Source organism: Struthio camelus, chromosome 2 (assembly GCF_040807025.1).
Source record: "Struthio camelus isolate bStrCam1 chromosome 2, bStrCam1.hap1, whole genome shotgun sequence".
In the NCBI taxonomy this organism is placed as follows: domain Eukaryota; kingdom Metazoa; phylum Chordata; class Aves; order Struthioniformes; family Struthionidae; genus Struthio; species Struthio camelus.
This window is the reverse complement of record NC_090943.1, coordinates 49,840,542-49,857,483: the sequence shown is the minus strand read 5'-3', so window position 1 is coordinate 49,857,483 and position 16,942 is coordinate 49,840,542. Positions and strand designations below refer to the sequence as shown.

The 16,942-nt window shown below is 39.3% G+C and overlaps 1 protein-coding gene across 1 annotated transcript; it reads right to left on the bottom strand.

Moving 5' to 3' along the window:
* Positions 1-2,022: 2,022 nt before the first annotated feature.
* LOC104152561 (prostatic acid phosphatase-like) lies at positions 2,023-16,754 on the bottom strand. The gene is made up of 10 exons (XM_009687962.2): positions 16,641-16,754; positions 15,237-15,332; positions 11,699-11,785; positions 10,879-11,031; positions 9,375-9,473; positions 7,626-7,721; positions 4,989-5,121; positions 3,636-3,718; positions 2,658-2,764; positions 2,023-2,185 (listed from the first exon to the last, which is right to left on the bottom strand). Exons 1-10 carry the CDS (start codon positions 16,752-16,754, stop codon positions 2,023-2,025), a joined length of 1,131 nt encoding a protein of 376 aa, XP_009686257.2.
* Between the last annotated feature and the right edge of the window lie 188 nt (positions 16,755-16,942).

The following is a 16,942-nucleotide window of genomic DNA, read 5'->3' as shown; positions in this document are numbered from 1 at the left end:
TAAAGGTAAGACAAATAGAGAGAATCATTCTTAGCACATAGTCCCATTCTCAGAAAGCATGGCAAATCTATTAATTTGACCTGAACAAGTGGGTAGGTCAGACTAAGATGAAAGAGTTGACAAATTCACTCCCATTGAGAATGAAGTATGAAAATCCTGTTGAAGTGGTGAGCAGAGCCACCCTGAAACCTTCCTGAGCAGCCAAGAGAGTGCAGAGAAATGTTCTCTCTCCTTCCCAAGGAGGCTGAGTTGTCATCCCTTCTTATGTCCCACACTGCAGTCATCATTATCTGGAGGAACTTGGCTCTGATTTATACTGCACTCCTACTCCTACTGTCTTGTTTGACCTGCAGAAGCAGAACTTCCCTAATCCTGTGTTTTTCCCTATACTGAGGCCATAAGTGATGTCCATGACCCTGCAATTAAGCACCTTGTGGAATAATTCTGTTTCAGAAAGGGTGTCTTCATGTAGAATAGCTATGTAAGGTAAATATTTGACCTTAGTCACACTTTGAGATTTCATTCCAAAATAATCATATTTATGGGCTTCTGATCATCAAATACTCTGATCCTTGTATAATAATTCAAAGTATTGACATATGCATTAAAGAAGGACAATATTTGAGATGATTTTGGACAAAGCCGGAACCTGCTGAAATCAGTGATATTAGGTGTGACTGTGACCTGTAAACTCTTTGCATTCCTCTTCAGCTTGATTTAGCTTCCTGCTGTTAGACATCAATTGATCCAGTCTATCTGCATTCGCTGGGAATTGGTAATGTGTTTCATTACTGTTTACTGTGATTTAGCGCAGTACAGTCCAGCTGACAGCCTGCTGCACTGTGCAAGCTGCAGGGCAGTGTGCCCAGACTCCTGCCTTTTTTTTGGGTGCTTTTCATGTGCACAGTAGTGAATCTAAATCTGCTGCCTGCAGGAAGAGTTATGAGCCCCAAAATTGGGATCTGGCCCCTACAGTTACTGAGATGGAACCATTCTGACCTAGCATAAAATAGAGGAAACTGTCAAATTTTGATACGATGATATGGCGAATATTTTAACTGGAGAGTCAGCTGTGGTATAATCTCCTACATGATCCGTATGCATTTTGTGCACTCAGGGTTACTAGTGAAAGCAGTCATGTAGTGATGCTGGACTTGATATAAAAGGCTTGGACTCCATCTAACTTTTACTTTAGCAAAATTTGAGAGTCTAAGCAATGTGTAGCCCTTGTGCTGAACCCGAAGGCTAAACACTTGGGTCCTCATTAATGGAAAATTTTGATTATAAGGTTGAGAATTTTGTTTTGTTTATTTACTTGGTTAGTTACATGGCTTGCTCTGTGAAGGAGAAGATCTAATATCCTGGGGCCTGTTTGTTCTTCATCTTCCTAAAGGAATATAGAGCTAGATACAAGAAAAACAGTGTAATTCTTTGCCTTCCTGTTCCCACCTTCTGCAAATATAGATGTCATCAATGGTCAAAATGGAAAATTAGAAATGCTTATTTGGTAATGTAAACATCCTACTGGGGAATGTATCAGTGTTGCCAATATGTGTCTGTGCATACATTTGATATTCTGGGAAGTACCACTCTGGTATACTATTAATATTTGTCTGTTTTGATCTCTGAATGTCCCCTAAAATCAAGAGAATGCATAATATTGTTCATCAGCTTGGACAAATACTCTGCGTTAGAGAAGATAAGATGGATTAACATAGTTCAGTCCATTGGGATCTGCTTCCTCAGTAACTGAAGGTTCTTTTAGACTGTGCTAAAAAATAAAAAATAAAAAAAGGAGTATCCTGAAGTGTAATTAGCCAGGTAAGCCTTGACTCTATTTCACCAGAAACTTTGACTGAAATTATGGTTAGGGATATAATTCTGTTTTACTGGATCTGAATTTCTTTTCATTTCAGATCAGACCCTTCTGAAAAAGACTGTTACTTCAGATGACCCCTTGGCAGGAGAAGGTGTAATCCTGACTCTACTTTTGCGTGCTCAGAGCATTTAACTTACCTCTTTTTATGTCTTAATTCTGCATTCTCTTGTCCAATGGTGTACTAGGACTGGCGAGACCAACTGAGCAAATCTCTCTAGCGGACAGCGAAATTTGCAGCCCGGGAGGGTGAGTGGGTGAGGATCTCTCAAAGAATTATTCCGATAATACATTTCTATGGTGTATTGCCTTATTCAAAATACACAAAGGTGAAAAAAGCAGTTAGGCATGCAGAACCACGCGGAACACATTTTTGTGTTGCAGTCGTCGTACTTATGGATGAAGCTTATTTGCCCTGCAATTAATGTGCGTCATGCGTACACTGAAAAGATCCTTTTAACCAATAGATGGTCAGTGCATGTAGTTTATCATCTTGGTAGAGAGTCAAGGAGTTAAATAGACAAAGAGGGTGAAGTAAAACCTCTCATAACTGTAATGAAGCAATATATAGAGGGATTTCAGGCTTAGGTGCTGTAATTCTGCTACTTTCAGTAAGTACTAAATTGACTCCAATTATAATAATTAAAATCAGTCTATAATCTTTTTCTGTGTAATGAACCCTGGGTATCCAGTTTAAATAGTCTGGGGTATCAGTAAATTGCTTTTTAGAAAAAGTACTTGCTTTTCATGCTTTTCAATACAGCATTTTCCAGATACTTGCCCATTTTTTTCCTGATAAAGTTCAAAAAACTGACAGGCACTGTAAGGAGGCAGTTTTCCATTGAAGACATTGAGTGCCATCTGTAAAGCAACAATAGTGGCTGCATGCTGTAAATACAAGAAACCTTTCCGTTAAAGACATATTGAAAATGACTTCATGGAGCTGTTATTTAACGTGCCCAGCACATTATTTGCACGCTTAACATTACTTGTGTGACTTCATTAATACTTGCCCTCTGCTGTCTGCCATATTGACCAAATACTGTCTTTTATTGGATGTACAAACTGGAATGCTGAATGTGTAAAGTATATGTATGTGTAAAAATTTCGGAAGCTGTAGGCACATGCAGTTCTTACCGAAGTCAGTAGGAACTGTGAAAACTTCTTTTAATAAGAGCCTGTGGTTTGGCATGTTAAGTGAACAGCATTCAAGATCAGATCAGAAAGCTCTTTGGCTGATTTTGCACCTGATAGGTCACGATCTAACTGCCATTTAGAAATAGGAGCTTCTTCCTAAGAGCAATCCAGAAATTTCCTTTTCCAATGAGAGAGTTTGCACTTTCTAAACAAAAATAGAGAGTCACAATTTAGAAACTGCCTTGATAACATCTTCCAAATAATTAAATCTATCTTAATCTTTTTCTTTATCATCTGAAAAAGATGCAGGAAGCAGGCAGTTTGTTTCTAAATCATCTGCATGATACAAGTTCAATAAAACCGGGGGCTTGGTGTTTGAGCCCTCTACTCAGTCAAAACAGTATTACAATGAAATGAGCCACAACATCAGCTGAAAAATGGAATGCTGCATGTTTCAAAGTAGTATCTGTTCATTAAAGAAATGAAAATAATCCACTGACATTTAAGATTAATGAAAACCAAATGCTTGTGGCTGTATTTCATGCAGGAAATGAAGTTTCTTGTCTTTCACTGCATTTAGTAATTGCAAAAAGGTAGCATAAAAACAAGATAAAAGACTCACCGCAGAATACATAATCATCTTTTGCTGGTTTGAAGGCTTTCTAGCATCTGTGATATGTTTGAGAATATTTTTTAAAAGAATACCTGAAAGAAAATTGGGGAGCAATAACAATGACTGGAAGAGGTGCTTGTGTTAACTTTTGTATCATTTGTTACCATCTTAACACAAGGTAACCTTTACATGCATCAGATTTCCTAAACTGAGTTTATAGCTAATTTGTGTGTAGTGCCCTACTAAGACTGAAGCTATCTTTTATACAAACAGTGAGCCTGATTCTGATTCCCTGCAACATAATCTTGGAGATCCATAATAGTCTCAAGAGTGTTAAACAATGCTTTCACAGCTGCTTTGTGCCACCAGGACTATGCAAGAGAGTAATGAATATTACCCTCTTTCTGGCATAACTCCATTGATTTTCCAATTTTCGGAGACACAGAAAGAAAAAATTCTTTGAATTATGTGCCTTCATCAGTCCTGTGGCTGTCTATATTTTGTTAAAGTCAACTGCTGAAAAGTTGTAAGACAAACTATATGAATTAAATCAGTGTCAGTGCTAATATATTAACATAAAGTTGGAATCGTCCATGAAGAAAAATCCTAAGATTTGGACTGCAGTGTTAGCAGAATTAAACACACTTACAGTCTTCGATTACTGGCAGATCTTTAATAGCAATTAATAGTGAAGCAAGAATGGAGGTTTGAACCTTGTGCTTAGTTTTGTATGTCTTGGAGGTCCAAAAAAAGCCAAACAAATTAATCAGTGCTTATATGTGATTTGTCCTTGTGGCTTTCAGAACCTGATTAAACACAGCAATATAAGCCAAAATTAGGCCAAAAGGATGACAGTGGGTGAGTGAAGGATGAATGAGTGATTAAAAGGGTATAAACTATTTTTTAAATTCCTGAATTTCAGCTATCTGCTGAGCAGAATAAATTTTGGAAGCATTTTATATACTTTCATTTTAGTACTCTTAGCAATAATAGGAATACTCTTAAACAACAATGTTAGCATGCTACAGTTTATTACAATTAATATTTTGTAAGTTAAACATGGTGGCTTACATTACATTCAGACTTTACTCAGTCCAGTGAGAATTTGCACGTTACTTCTGGATTTCTTACAGAGTGTAATCAGAATGATACCTCCTTTATAATGTTGCATTAGGATATTCCTGAGTCCTCACCATCTCTCTTCCCATTAATCAAAATCTTTCAGTGCTGATCATCAGTATCCATGTCATGGCATCTTTCTTAGTTCTACTGTGGAATCAGTGGCACTGTTCATTATACACCCTTCATTTTCTGCTCTCCCACTGTATTCTTGATTTTAAAAGGTATAAGAATTCAGCTTACCTCCCTGTAAACGTGATTTTTGTATTTGTTTGTGGAACCCAAATTCCGCCTGTAATAACAATTCTGAGAGCTTTATCAGTTTGGTCCTGACACCGTGAGTAGCCCACACAGGTAAAGTGTAATTGTTAATAACCTACAGTGAAGAAAGAAAATATGGTGATTTTCTTACGGATTCCTATTGCTGGCCGTTGTTTATTTTGGCACATAGTGCTTGTCAGAACAAATTCTGAATTTTTCACTCAAATAAAAGTTTCTCTTTATTTTAAAATACGATAATGACTGTACTTTTCATTACAAATTTCATGTGTGATTCTCATAGCATTACATTGCTTAAAACAAATTTGAAGAGCAGTATTCAACAGAACAGGAAATGCAATACTAAAAACTGTTATGCAAAAAGGTGACTATTTACGCCAATTGCTCATTCAGTTGTCAGCTGCAAATGTGTTGTGACTCTTTCTTCTTCAGCCATCTACTGGACTATATCCTGAAATCGTTACTTAAACAAATCCTATGTAAATGTCAGGATCGTAAGGGTCAGCAGCTTTGAGAAATGAAGAAGATAAGATCCAGAGATCAAGCAGGAATATGTGTAGCTGCAATTTGAATGTACTGGAGTATATGCATAGGGATTAGACATATAGATGGAATTCATATCAATTTACACCAGCTCTGTTGGATTCTGACTCAGTCCTCAAACACAAGTGGAATGGATTAGTTTTTCCTTAGGGAAGCAGCCTAGGTTATGTTAATGGTTACAACTATGCAGAGCAAAGAAAGACAAGCCCAGCACTGCTGGTTTGCACTGCGCTGAATTCCTGTTTAAACAAAACAAAATCCTTATCTTTCCTCTAGTTCCGTGTAACCTCTTTGAGTGTGGGCCACTGGACTGAGCTCACCAGTGGGAGTATTCTCATAACAATGAGTACTAAAGAAAAGGCCAACTACTTAACAACAGGGTTTGTTTAAATAAGTGAAACAAGAGAACATGTCAGGTTAAACCAGCTCAGGTCACAATGAGTTACTTTTTCTTTTAACAAAGGTGATTTGTGTGTTGAGAAAAGAACTGGCTACTTGCATGCTATTTAAAGCAATGCTGTAGGCAAGTGAGCCCCTCAATCTCCAAGTTATCTGAAAGTCCGAAGGCGCTTAGCCAATAATAACTAACACAGAGAGATGAATGCTTCTGTAGCTTCATGTCTGAAATCGCTCCATAGGAATGCTCTTTTTGTATGCTTGAAAGGCTAAGAGTGTTTTTTGTGGCAGATGTCCTAACTGATACCCCAAGAGTCTCCACTGAGTACTATGAAAGACTAAAACTCATCAAACACCAGAGGAAACAACTCAGCTAACTGGTTTTGTCTTCCAGCATTGAGATAGCTCCCTGATGGCAGCTGACAATTCTGTACGCTTCTCTGGTGAGATGGATTTTTCTCTCAGTATGGTATAACGTTTGCAGTGAAAACCTGTAGTCCTGTCCTGCATTTGGACAGTACAGAAGGGTCACCTCACTGAAATGGCAGTGCGGTGCCCCACCATGTTAACATTTAACTTAAGGCCCTGGCTAACATTCCATTCAAGATTGGATTGACTAAAGTTGGACCTTTGCAGAAACTACAGGACAGAAGGTAAGCTTATTAGTATCATACCCAATTATTACATGTTGCTTGTGAAATCCACCTTAAAAATGCCTCAGTTTTCTAGGGGATTTATTATCAACATATTGTCAATACTGAGTTTACAAATAAGTGTGTTGTCAGGTGGTTGTGGAAAGTGCTGCCTGCAACAGTACAAAAAGCATTTTTAACATGAGACTCTGCAATTTTGACTTGCTTTAGTCAAGGTAAATAGAGACTTTAAAGTGACCTGAAGTGGGGCCTGTTGCTAAATCAAGGGCATTTAGGATATTTACAAATCGCAGTTAGAGTTACCAGCCTTTTCATCAAGGAATGAGTAAGGTCGTCTTCGATAACCTAATTTAACACTGTGGGATGGAGACCAAAGAAAGTTAAGCATCACAGTACCTCACTGTTGTAAAATCCATGTTTCTCTGTGCTATGCCCAGTCTGTCTGCTTAAAATAGCCTCCTTGCCTTGTGCAAATAGCCTTTTGTGTCATTCCAAGGGCTGCTTAATTCCTGAAAATCCTGCGTCTACTCTGTCCAAATGCATATAATGACTTTTCTTGCTTATGCAGCTTGAGCATAAAATCTTTGTGGAAGGGTGCTTATGTTTCTTTGCCAACAACATATTTTACTCCTCTTTATCTCTGTTATGGGATTTGGAAGAGTAACAAGACAAGTTTACTCAATTTGCTTTTCCCTAAGTTTCCATATGCAGTCACTGAGAGCATGCTGGATTTAGTAGGCCATGGTTTGCCCTTCTTATAGTGGTGGACGGCCCACAGAAGGCTCACAGAGTCACAGTATGTATACAGGATTTTCAGCTGCAAGTTTGATGTTGACTGAGAATTTGTGGAGAGGAAGCTGAAAACCGTCTGTGGTTCACAAAAAAAAATAATAATCACAGACTTACCCTCTTTTGATGTCTTAAATACCACGGAAATAAGAGATACAACTGATTTTGAGAAAGTGTAAATATTTCCATTGGCCTCAGGAATTTTCTTTGCACTATTTACCTCATATTGTAAAGTGTCGGAGAGCTTCTGAATTCTTTCAGTGTTTAGCTTCTTCAATGGATATCCAGCATGAGTGGCTAAAAACTTGAGAAATGGCTGGAAGACAAAAAACCATAACATGTACATTGGACATAGGGCCCTTTTATGTCATCCCTGCATACTGCCATGGTGGGACATCATAGCATTTTCTTAGAAAAAAGATCTAGAAAAGTCTTTGCACTTATGTTCCTAAGCAATTAACTTTTGCCTGTATTCACAGGTGGCCAGTCAGTGCCTGTTCAAGTGGATCCTCTTCCTTCCCTCTTGCCCTGTTCTCATAACAATCTGGCAGACACTAAATGAACGCTTGAACAAAAGTTCTTAAAGACCTTATGAAAAACTTGCTTTTATCTTGGTTTCTGGACCTAACTGCCATCCTGCCTCTTCAACTGCGAAGGTACATGTCCTCATTCCTGGTCCTACCTCCAGCCATTTTGACACTCTGGTACATGTTTCTCATTGGCCCGTCCCTTCCTAAAACAGCCTAGATGACCTTTTCCCTGTGTCTATCATGTTCTTGAGTTGCCAAATTCATGGCTTCACCATTCATGGTAGATTCAGTCCTTCAGAACACCATGAACTTAATAATTTGGATTCCTAATATCACATAACCTGTCATGGAGAAGTTATGATATTGGACAGGATGCTTCCATCAAGAAAGCTTAAAGATGCTATTTTACACCTGATATATGCCACTAGCTTTTCTTTTTATAGAGATCCAGGTTTTCTTTTATGCCGATAAGAGAATTTAGCCTATTCTATCGAGAGAAGGATGGTGATCTGAGCTCAGATAAAAAGTACAGGGGAACTGTGTGGTGGGAATATTCAGGATGGAGTAGTGTATGGGGGGCCCAGATATATGAGAAAGCCTAGCAGAAAGCAAAAAGTGCTTAAAAGGACAGTGATAAACAATCAGCCTCATGTTGATGCTGAGCAGAAGAGAGGCACTACATAAACTGACAGGGTAAAACCAGGAAATGCGATTAGCTTGAGTGTAACACCCACATGCAGAGCCAGTGATAGACTGCAGAGAGAAATAAGTTGTTAAAGATGGTAGAAAGACAAGTGAGTTTGATGGTACCACTTTGAATAAACCTGTGAAGAAGAACATTGCAGAAGACTACACAAATGATTGGTTTGGTGGTGGAGAGAGAAAAGAAGGGATATACTATGGAGGCAAGGAGGAAACGTAAGTGAGCACCTGAGTGAAGACTTCGGATATGAAATATGAATAAGTGCTTGAAGAATGGACTGAGGCTATTAGAGAAAATCTAGGGAACTGAGCCATGAGAGTTTTGTAGGAGAAGAGGAACCTGAACTAGCAGAGAATAACGTAGAGACAGGTGTCAGAGACGGAGTTGCTAACATAAGACAAAATAGAGAGAGAGGCATTGGAGTGGGACACTGATTTGATCTGAGTTTTTTGTTTTCTAAATGTCTGCTCTTCTAGAAGGTAGGTAGAGTGTCTTTTAAAAATCAGTCAATAATTTATCTTTTCTATGACTCCAATTTTCAACTGATAGGGATAGCCCAGTCCAGCTGGCTCTATAATGCTTTTTTTTTTTTTTGGTACGTTGCCTACACTCGCTAAGAAGATTAGAGATTTAGAAGGACAATATTGACTGCCGTTTTGAGAACCTATCTATTGGATAATGTTGCCAAGAGTGTTACATTTTAATTATAAGATTTCCATAACTGAAAATACTTTACCTTGTAGTGCTTGAACTGCCTTTGGAAATCCCTTGTTGCAAAGGTTTCTCTCAGAAGCTCATTGTATTTTGGGCAATGTGAGAAAGGTAAGTATAGCAACTGAAATGAAAGTTGCAAAACATTAGTTAGTGAAGGCGCTTCTTGTTCTGCAATTTAATACATCCTTGTGGGGTTGTAGTTCTGATTGGTTGCACTCATTAGGAGATGCTGAAAAATAATATGGGGGTGTCATTTTCGAGGATATTCACCTTCATGACTGTACGAGTCTTGCTGATGACCAGCTACAAAAGAATCTTTAAATGTTCAGAGGGTAATAGCTGCAGTAGTATGTATTTCTGATAAAGGAGAATAGAGTTACAGTACAAATAATGGAAAAAGGTAAGAAAAACACGTATACGTTTATGGCTTTATGATCTGTTTGAATAAACTTACCTGATCCCCTAGATGTGAAGAAGGTATAGTAGTAGCTGCTTGCTGAATTTGATAGTGGTACTGATACCAGCCAGGTATTCTTGACTGTTTGCTTGGGTACCACCATCTGTAATGCTGTCAGAAGCAGCTCATGACTCTATGTCAGACTGCGTGCATGCTCAGGAAGACGTATGTCTCTGTATATTCCTTCATGCTCTCATCACTCCCGGATGAGAACTATTACTCCATGTCCCTACTTAACCTGTTACTCCTACTGCAGACTGTGTTAAATTAAACTTGTAAGCTCACACAATCTAGCTCACATCACATATGCTGTCCTCCTCTCCTAAACTTGGAGCTGCACTGTACAGCACTGACCTTTCCTAGCTTTTTAACATAGCTTTTCCACGAATGGGGAACTCCTGCACCACTCTTCTGCCCAGCTTTCCCTTTTAGGACAGCTATATGCAGCCTACAGAGCTTGCATCCACAGAACACCTTACAGCTCCAAGGTGGGGAGTAGAGGAAGGGAGATAAATAAATATATTGCCATATGAACTCATGTTCTTCAAACTCTGAGTCCTCTTTCCTTTACTCTCTTATTTTTTCCACCAACCTACAAAGTGTATGAAGGATACTCTTGTGGCTCAGTTCTCACTATACTGAGAATCACAGAATGATTCTCTTGCTTTTTCTGTTGGCCAGGGACTAAAAAAAGCTGAGGCACTGGTGAGAATAGGTATACTTCCTTTTGTCACAAGGAGAAAGTCACTTTTGTGATAACATCATGTATAGGATTAATCCGTTACTACCTCTACAGTGTATTACTTATACATCACAGCTTAATTCTTTTTGCTGGCCTTGGAACTTTTTTGTCTTCTATTTTCCTTAACTCCAGGTCTCTGGAGTTAGTGAGTCTATTCATTTGGAAACTCCTGACAATATTTCTACTCAGCTTATTAGTCCTTTCTGTATAACACTTGTAACTTAATGTACTTTCATCACCTTTATCCTGCTCCTTCATCTCATATCTCATATCCTAGATATTTTACTAATGACTAAGAAAAACCAAACGCTCCTAGTTTGTACTCACATTATCGTGTGACAGTGGCACTGTGTGAACTGGAATTGGCTGCCAAAGGATGCTGGGGTTCCAAATCTGGTTCTGGGTTGGTGGGTACAGCCCGGCAAGACTTGCCTGAGCACTCATCAGTGTTTGATCACAATCAGTGCTTTGCACAAAAATCTGAAGTAAGAAAAGAAAAGAAATTATTCATGGTCGTAACTGGTAGCATATCCCTCCTGTTAGTTTTTGCTCTTAGTGGGAAAGAAAAGGACTGGTACTGTGCTGGAAGAGCTGGCATTAAAATGTAGCAAAGAAGGTAAGGTGGTAAAGGAGGACCCTGAGATAGAAAGGGGATTGAGAAAGAGAATTAGAATGATACTGGCATAGGACCTTGGAATACAAATTTGGTGTGCAAGGGAGTTGCAACACGGTAGCAGTTCCTTTGGAAGTTCTATTGAAAAATGTCGGACTGACTCCCTTTCACCATCAGTTTGTTTGGGACGACACTGGTGCACTGAGCAACTGGACCCTAAATGAAAGCTAGGCTGCATCTACTCTGTAGATGGATGTGTAGAATTAGAGATATCAAAGATAGATACTCTGCCCTACAGCAGTGAGGGATCTGAACTTGATATACAGCTTCATACACAGCTCCCTGTACAAGCTTTTCAGTTAAACCATCTGCCTGAATAAAAGTGGAGCCACAGCTTCAGGGATACCTGGAAACCACACTGAGTTCAGTAGGTACTAAGTGAACTCAGAGCATACCAGATTCAGACCCTCATGCATCCAGAAAGTCCCGTTAACATCCATGAAAAGCATCTTCCCTTCCAGATCAAATACTTGCCTCACACTGCTTGTATGCAATATTCAGGAAATGAGAGTATCTTCTCCGTGTGTACTGGCCAAGCTCGTACTGTTTCTGTATGCCGAGCTGTGGAAATAACAGAACAGTGTAAGGAGCTCAGGATGTGTACTGTGTATCTAGTCCTACAACTGGAAAATGAGATCGTCTTTCATATCACTTTGGTAAAGACCTTAAAATATTTCTTTTTTAAAGTTAAGGGGAAAGAAGGCAGCAGGAGAATGCAGTAAAGTGGCTGTGTTTACAGTGTTGGAATTTCAGCTCTAATATTTTCCAGCTTTCACTGTGCAACATGAATACTATGTGAACATAGTCTCATTAATACTTAATTTCTTTAGCCACTGGAGAAAAAGGAGAGAAAGGATGCTTGAACTCCGACTACCTTGCTTGCAGACGGAGATAATTATCAGTGTTTGAAATTCACATCTTAACGAACAAGCAGACGCAGCCCTCTGCCCTTCTGGCTGTTGTGTAGGGGGATATGACTTCTGGTAAATGGTGTTAATAAGGAAATAGCATATCTGTAGTGATGCTAGTGTACCATCATAGGCAAAGGATGGAATGTTTCACTTTAGAGTGTCTGAATACTTGCTGAATGAATTCTAAGGAAGTTAAAGGTGCTGTGCACTTGATTAGCCATGTGTGTGAGTTTAACTTATTTAAAAAGAGCTTATCAAGCTGGAGGGCAATATTAGTATTAAAATAAATGAATATAAATTAATATGAGCACATTTGGACTGGAAGTTGGAACAACCATCATGGGTGGAGTTCAGAAACAACCTTCCAGTGAAAGTAGTGGAAGTGAAAACACCTGAACCTGGTATATGAACCTGGATCGTATGATGTGGTTTTCTGCCATGACAGCAGACTGGACTTGATTGCTTAGGAGGTCCCTTCTATTCCTGTGTTACAAGAATTGTTATATTAAAACCTGCTTATTAATTCTATTAAATGCTCTCTGCACAGTAGGCTTTGCCATAAATATTATCTGGAGATTCAATGACCATAGAGGGGCCATCAGGATAGCATGGAATATGCCTGTCTCACAGATGCAGTTTTGCATTTCGCTTTACTAAAATCTGTGTAGGTGCTTATCTAAGCTAAGAAGCCTGGCTCAGGGGCAAGGTGACTTAAAGCAGGCATAGCATTGTCCCAACAAGGCTGTCTGGTTTCTGCTTTGTTCCTGGCTCACAGCTAATTAACTGGGAGAGCAGACAAAGCAACCATCTGTCCATGAAGACATGCCCAGGGTATGACTCCCATAGAATATCACCACGTGATTCCTTATGAAGGCAACAGCTTTAACTTGAGCAAGATCCTATTTTTCCGGAAAATACAAAATCTTGAATAGAGTACTTTGAGTGAAAGGAAGTCCTCTGTGAGGTATTTTCTTCCCTTGATTAATTATTATCTTCAGGCTATAACATTTGCTTCTTAGTTCTTGTCTGAATGCTCCCACTTTTAGCCACTAGATCTTGTTACGCTTCTGGTGTGACACATTATCTATCAATCACCACAAATCTTACTCCCAGGAAGAGAGTATTTGACAAAATAGAATCAATTCACTTAATCTCTATGTTAAACTAAATAGATGATAATTCTCTACTCTCACAGCAAAATGGGTTTTCCAGCCTCAAGTGATTTTTGTAGCTATTTACTGAACATTTTCCAACTTATCAACATCATTTTCTAAACAGGCAACATGGGATTGCATGCATTGTCCTTGTAACGGTCTCAGCAATGTTATATGTTGTGATCTTCTTACTTGTACCTAGTGTTTCTTGGCCTAAATTACAATATATTTGACTTTGCTCATGTAATCTTTGTTCACATTGGGATTTCAAAAACAGCGATTATCGATTGTTTCCCAAAGTCCTTTCTTGAGTCATAGGATCATAGGATAAGTCAGGTTAAAAATGGACTCAGGAGGTCTCCAGTCCAACCTCCTGCCAAAAGCAGAGTCAGCTATGAGGTCAGACTGGGTTACTCAGGACTTTATCCGGAGTTACTACTTTCCAAACACAGCCCGCAGTGTATAAATGTGATCACCTCCTTTAATTGCTAGAGCTGTGTGACCAGAGTTTCCTAGGGTATACACCTGGCCTAGGTTTCTGCCCTAACTTGCTTACTATGTGTACTATTAAATCCTGATGCCTGGGTCTTGAAGCCTTCCAGAACCTATGTGGCCTGGAGCAAGCTCGCACATGGCGCTGCACACATGCTGCTAGTGCATGTGTGTAATGACTGAGTCGCAGATAAGTTAAGACACAGGAAGCTGTTCTTAACCACCTTTCAGTCATTTTTTTCTTCCTACCTGATAATGAGCTCTGCTGCAGAGCTCCTCTGTTTGTTTGAGGGAGATGATGTGAGAGGAAACAGGCCTGACTTTGCATCAGAGATCAGTATGGTCTCCTAAGCATGGAGCAGAGGAGGACCCCCTGTGCAGCTTGTTCTGTTCTCGCTTTAGAGGAGAGATAGCAAATGATAGTTCTCCCAGGAGAAATACATGTGGATTGTGCTAGACCAGATAGTATAAGGTGTGTGAGCAAACTTACTCTACAGCAGCCTATGGGAGAAACATGCACCTCACAGTCTGTCTACGCATGCAGAATAGCCATGTGTCTAGCACTTCCAGACTTCTGGCACATCTAAGCTACTTCAGGGAGACTGCCAGATCCCAAAAGTCCTGGAAAAATGACTAATGTTTTCTTCCATCTGCACAGCATATCTGGGTGGGGAAAAGGAAGAAGACACAGACTATGGGTAGTGCTTGAGAGTGAAGCAGGGGTAGGGTTAAAACCCCTTAGTTTTCCCATATTTCCTTGGAACCTGATAGTACAGGATCTCACCCTCTGCTCCATTTCTAAGAGGAGGCAGTTAATACAATTGCACAAAACAAACTGGGTTTCAGTTAACCCAAAAATTAACTCAGGAGACTGTTTCTGCAGTTGGGCTCTGCAACTGTCATCTCAGCTGCTCTTACTTACTACCTTCAGCTGATACACAGTTCTACCCTAGTTCCACCAATATTTGCACTAAAACAGCTGACCTTTAAATCAGCTCTACCTAGTATAGCATGGGAGAAGTTTCTACTAGCAGTACTGATCTCAGCTAAGAAGTTGATGCACCAGGAAGCACTCCCACTCAGTGGAGATGGAGAGTGGTCTGTGAGCACTTCCACTGCTTTGTGCTACTGATGGCTAAAACTAAGTGCTTGGTCTCCAGTGAACTGCTGTGGTCACTGGTGTCTGGTTCCTCCCACAAGACATAATCTGCAATTGAACAACTGAATGTATGCTGCTATTGGACTCGAACAGGACCACTTATTTAAAACCAGTGACTGCTCACAGCTGTAGCTTCCTTGCAAAGTTCTTTGGCTGTTGTGTCCTATGAGAGAGCTGTATGTGGCAACCTGCTATGGGCTTTCTCCAAACTGGAAAAAAAGTTCCAACAAATAAATGTCAACAGACACCAGCACGTTCCAGTATCTCACTATATTGGCCCAGGTAAGCAAACAGACCTTCGTAAGCTGTCCATAGCCTTGCTGCCTTGCAACTTCTTTATGCTTGTCAGTTGGAAAAACCTCCTGTGGGGTATCATCACCATGGCGAAACACCTGATAAAATAGATGGAATTGCTTTCATGTTACCGTGCTTTATATGGTGGTTATAGTTAGTATGGTCCCAGGGAAAATGCATCAACAGTGAGTACTGTATCTGACAGATGCAAAATATATTCATGACGTTCTTGGGTCTAGGTAGCTGCAATATCTGCTTGACTGATTTATTTAGAGAATTGTAACTACTTCTTTTTATCTACGTTTGAAAGCAGTTAGTTCACAGAAACTGTTGCAAGTTATGTGAGCTATACAACATTTTACAGCTTTTAGAGAGGTCAGAAAGCTAAGAGTTATAGACCACAAAATTAATTAGACAGAAAACCTGTAAAAATGTATACATAATTTTCCAGAAATATTGGAACATCAGTAGTTTAGTAGGACTAACTAGGAATCCAGAAGGAAGAAAATCAAACTGTTGCTCTAAATACAGTTCCTGTGGCTGACTGTGGTTAATCACTCTTTCTTGGCAGGAATTATCCTTAAAAAGCCTTCTGTTGACAGGCACCAGAGGTGCTAAAAGTGTCATTAAGATCTAAATGCAAGCTAGACTGCTATTACGAAAACATTGAACCTGCCCTGAAATTTCACTTCAGACAAAAGATACATAAATAAAAACAAATCAAGATTTTTCATTTATTCATGAATTCTCACATTGTACAGTATAATTCCTATAGATGTTTGTCATATCATTTTAAAACTTTACCACCAGCTTTTTTATTTCTTGGTCAAAGTAGGGGTAAATAAAATTAACAACTGCAGCGCAAAAACCTATGTGTGATTTACATGCGTTTGCAATACTCAGAACAGACCAAATTCGGGCCTCCTACAAACAAGGATATATTATAATCATTGCAGATAGAACCAATGCTGTAAACCAATGCTAAGTCATTTATTAATGCCATATACACCAGTTTGGGTTTCACATAATAAAAACTGATTTGTTTTTTTATCCACTATCTTCTTCCATGGCACAGAGTAATTTTGCAGACAGTTAAAATCAGTTAGGGAATCTTATTTTACAATTTAAGAAGCATCTTGTTGGATTCCTCTCTTTTTGCTATGAAAAAGGTAGTCTTTATCAATCCAGAAAATTACTTTCATCTAGGATGGCAAAAAGGAGACAAAATCACAAAATCTTATTTAAAATTTGGGACTCCCTTTGTAGAATACAATAGTGGGTTTTGAATATACAGCAAACACCTCAATATTCACAACGTACCCCCTGTCCCCCACTGTAGACTATAAGAAGAGCAGTAAGTGACAAATTTTGAAGAAATTCCATTTGTCCACGAACTGTCTACTTACTAATGACACAAACTTCAGTTTTCTTTTTGCAGTGGTTTGGTGAAGAAAAATGCAGAAAAGGCAGAACATGAAACAGAGACTCCAAATTCCACACACCAGCTGCCTTGCTCTCATCCTGATGATAGCTTTCACCTGTTTTGCACACTGAGGTCCCTGGCTGGTCGTGGTGATACAGTAGATATGTGGCTAAGAGGGGAGGAGTTGGCTGTGCTCAGTCCAAAAGTGGGCTGCGATCTCTTCTCCTCCTCCCTTTTTTCCCCTCTTGGGGTAAAGCCAAGTACATATTCTCTGGAAATTCATGA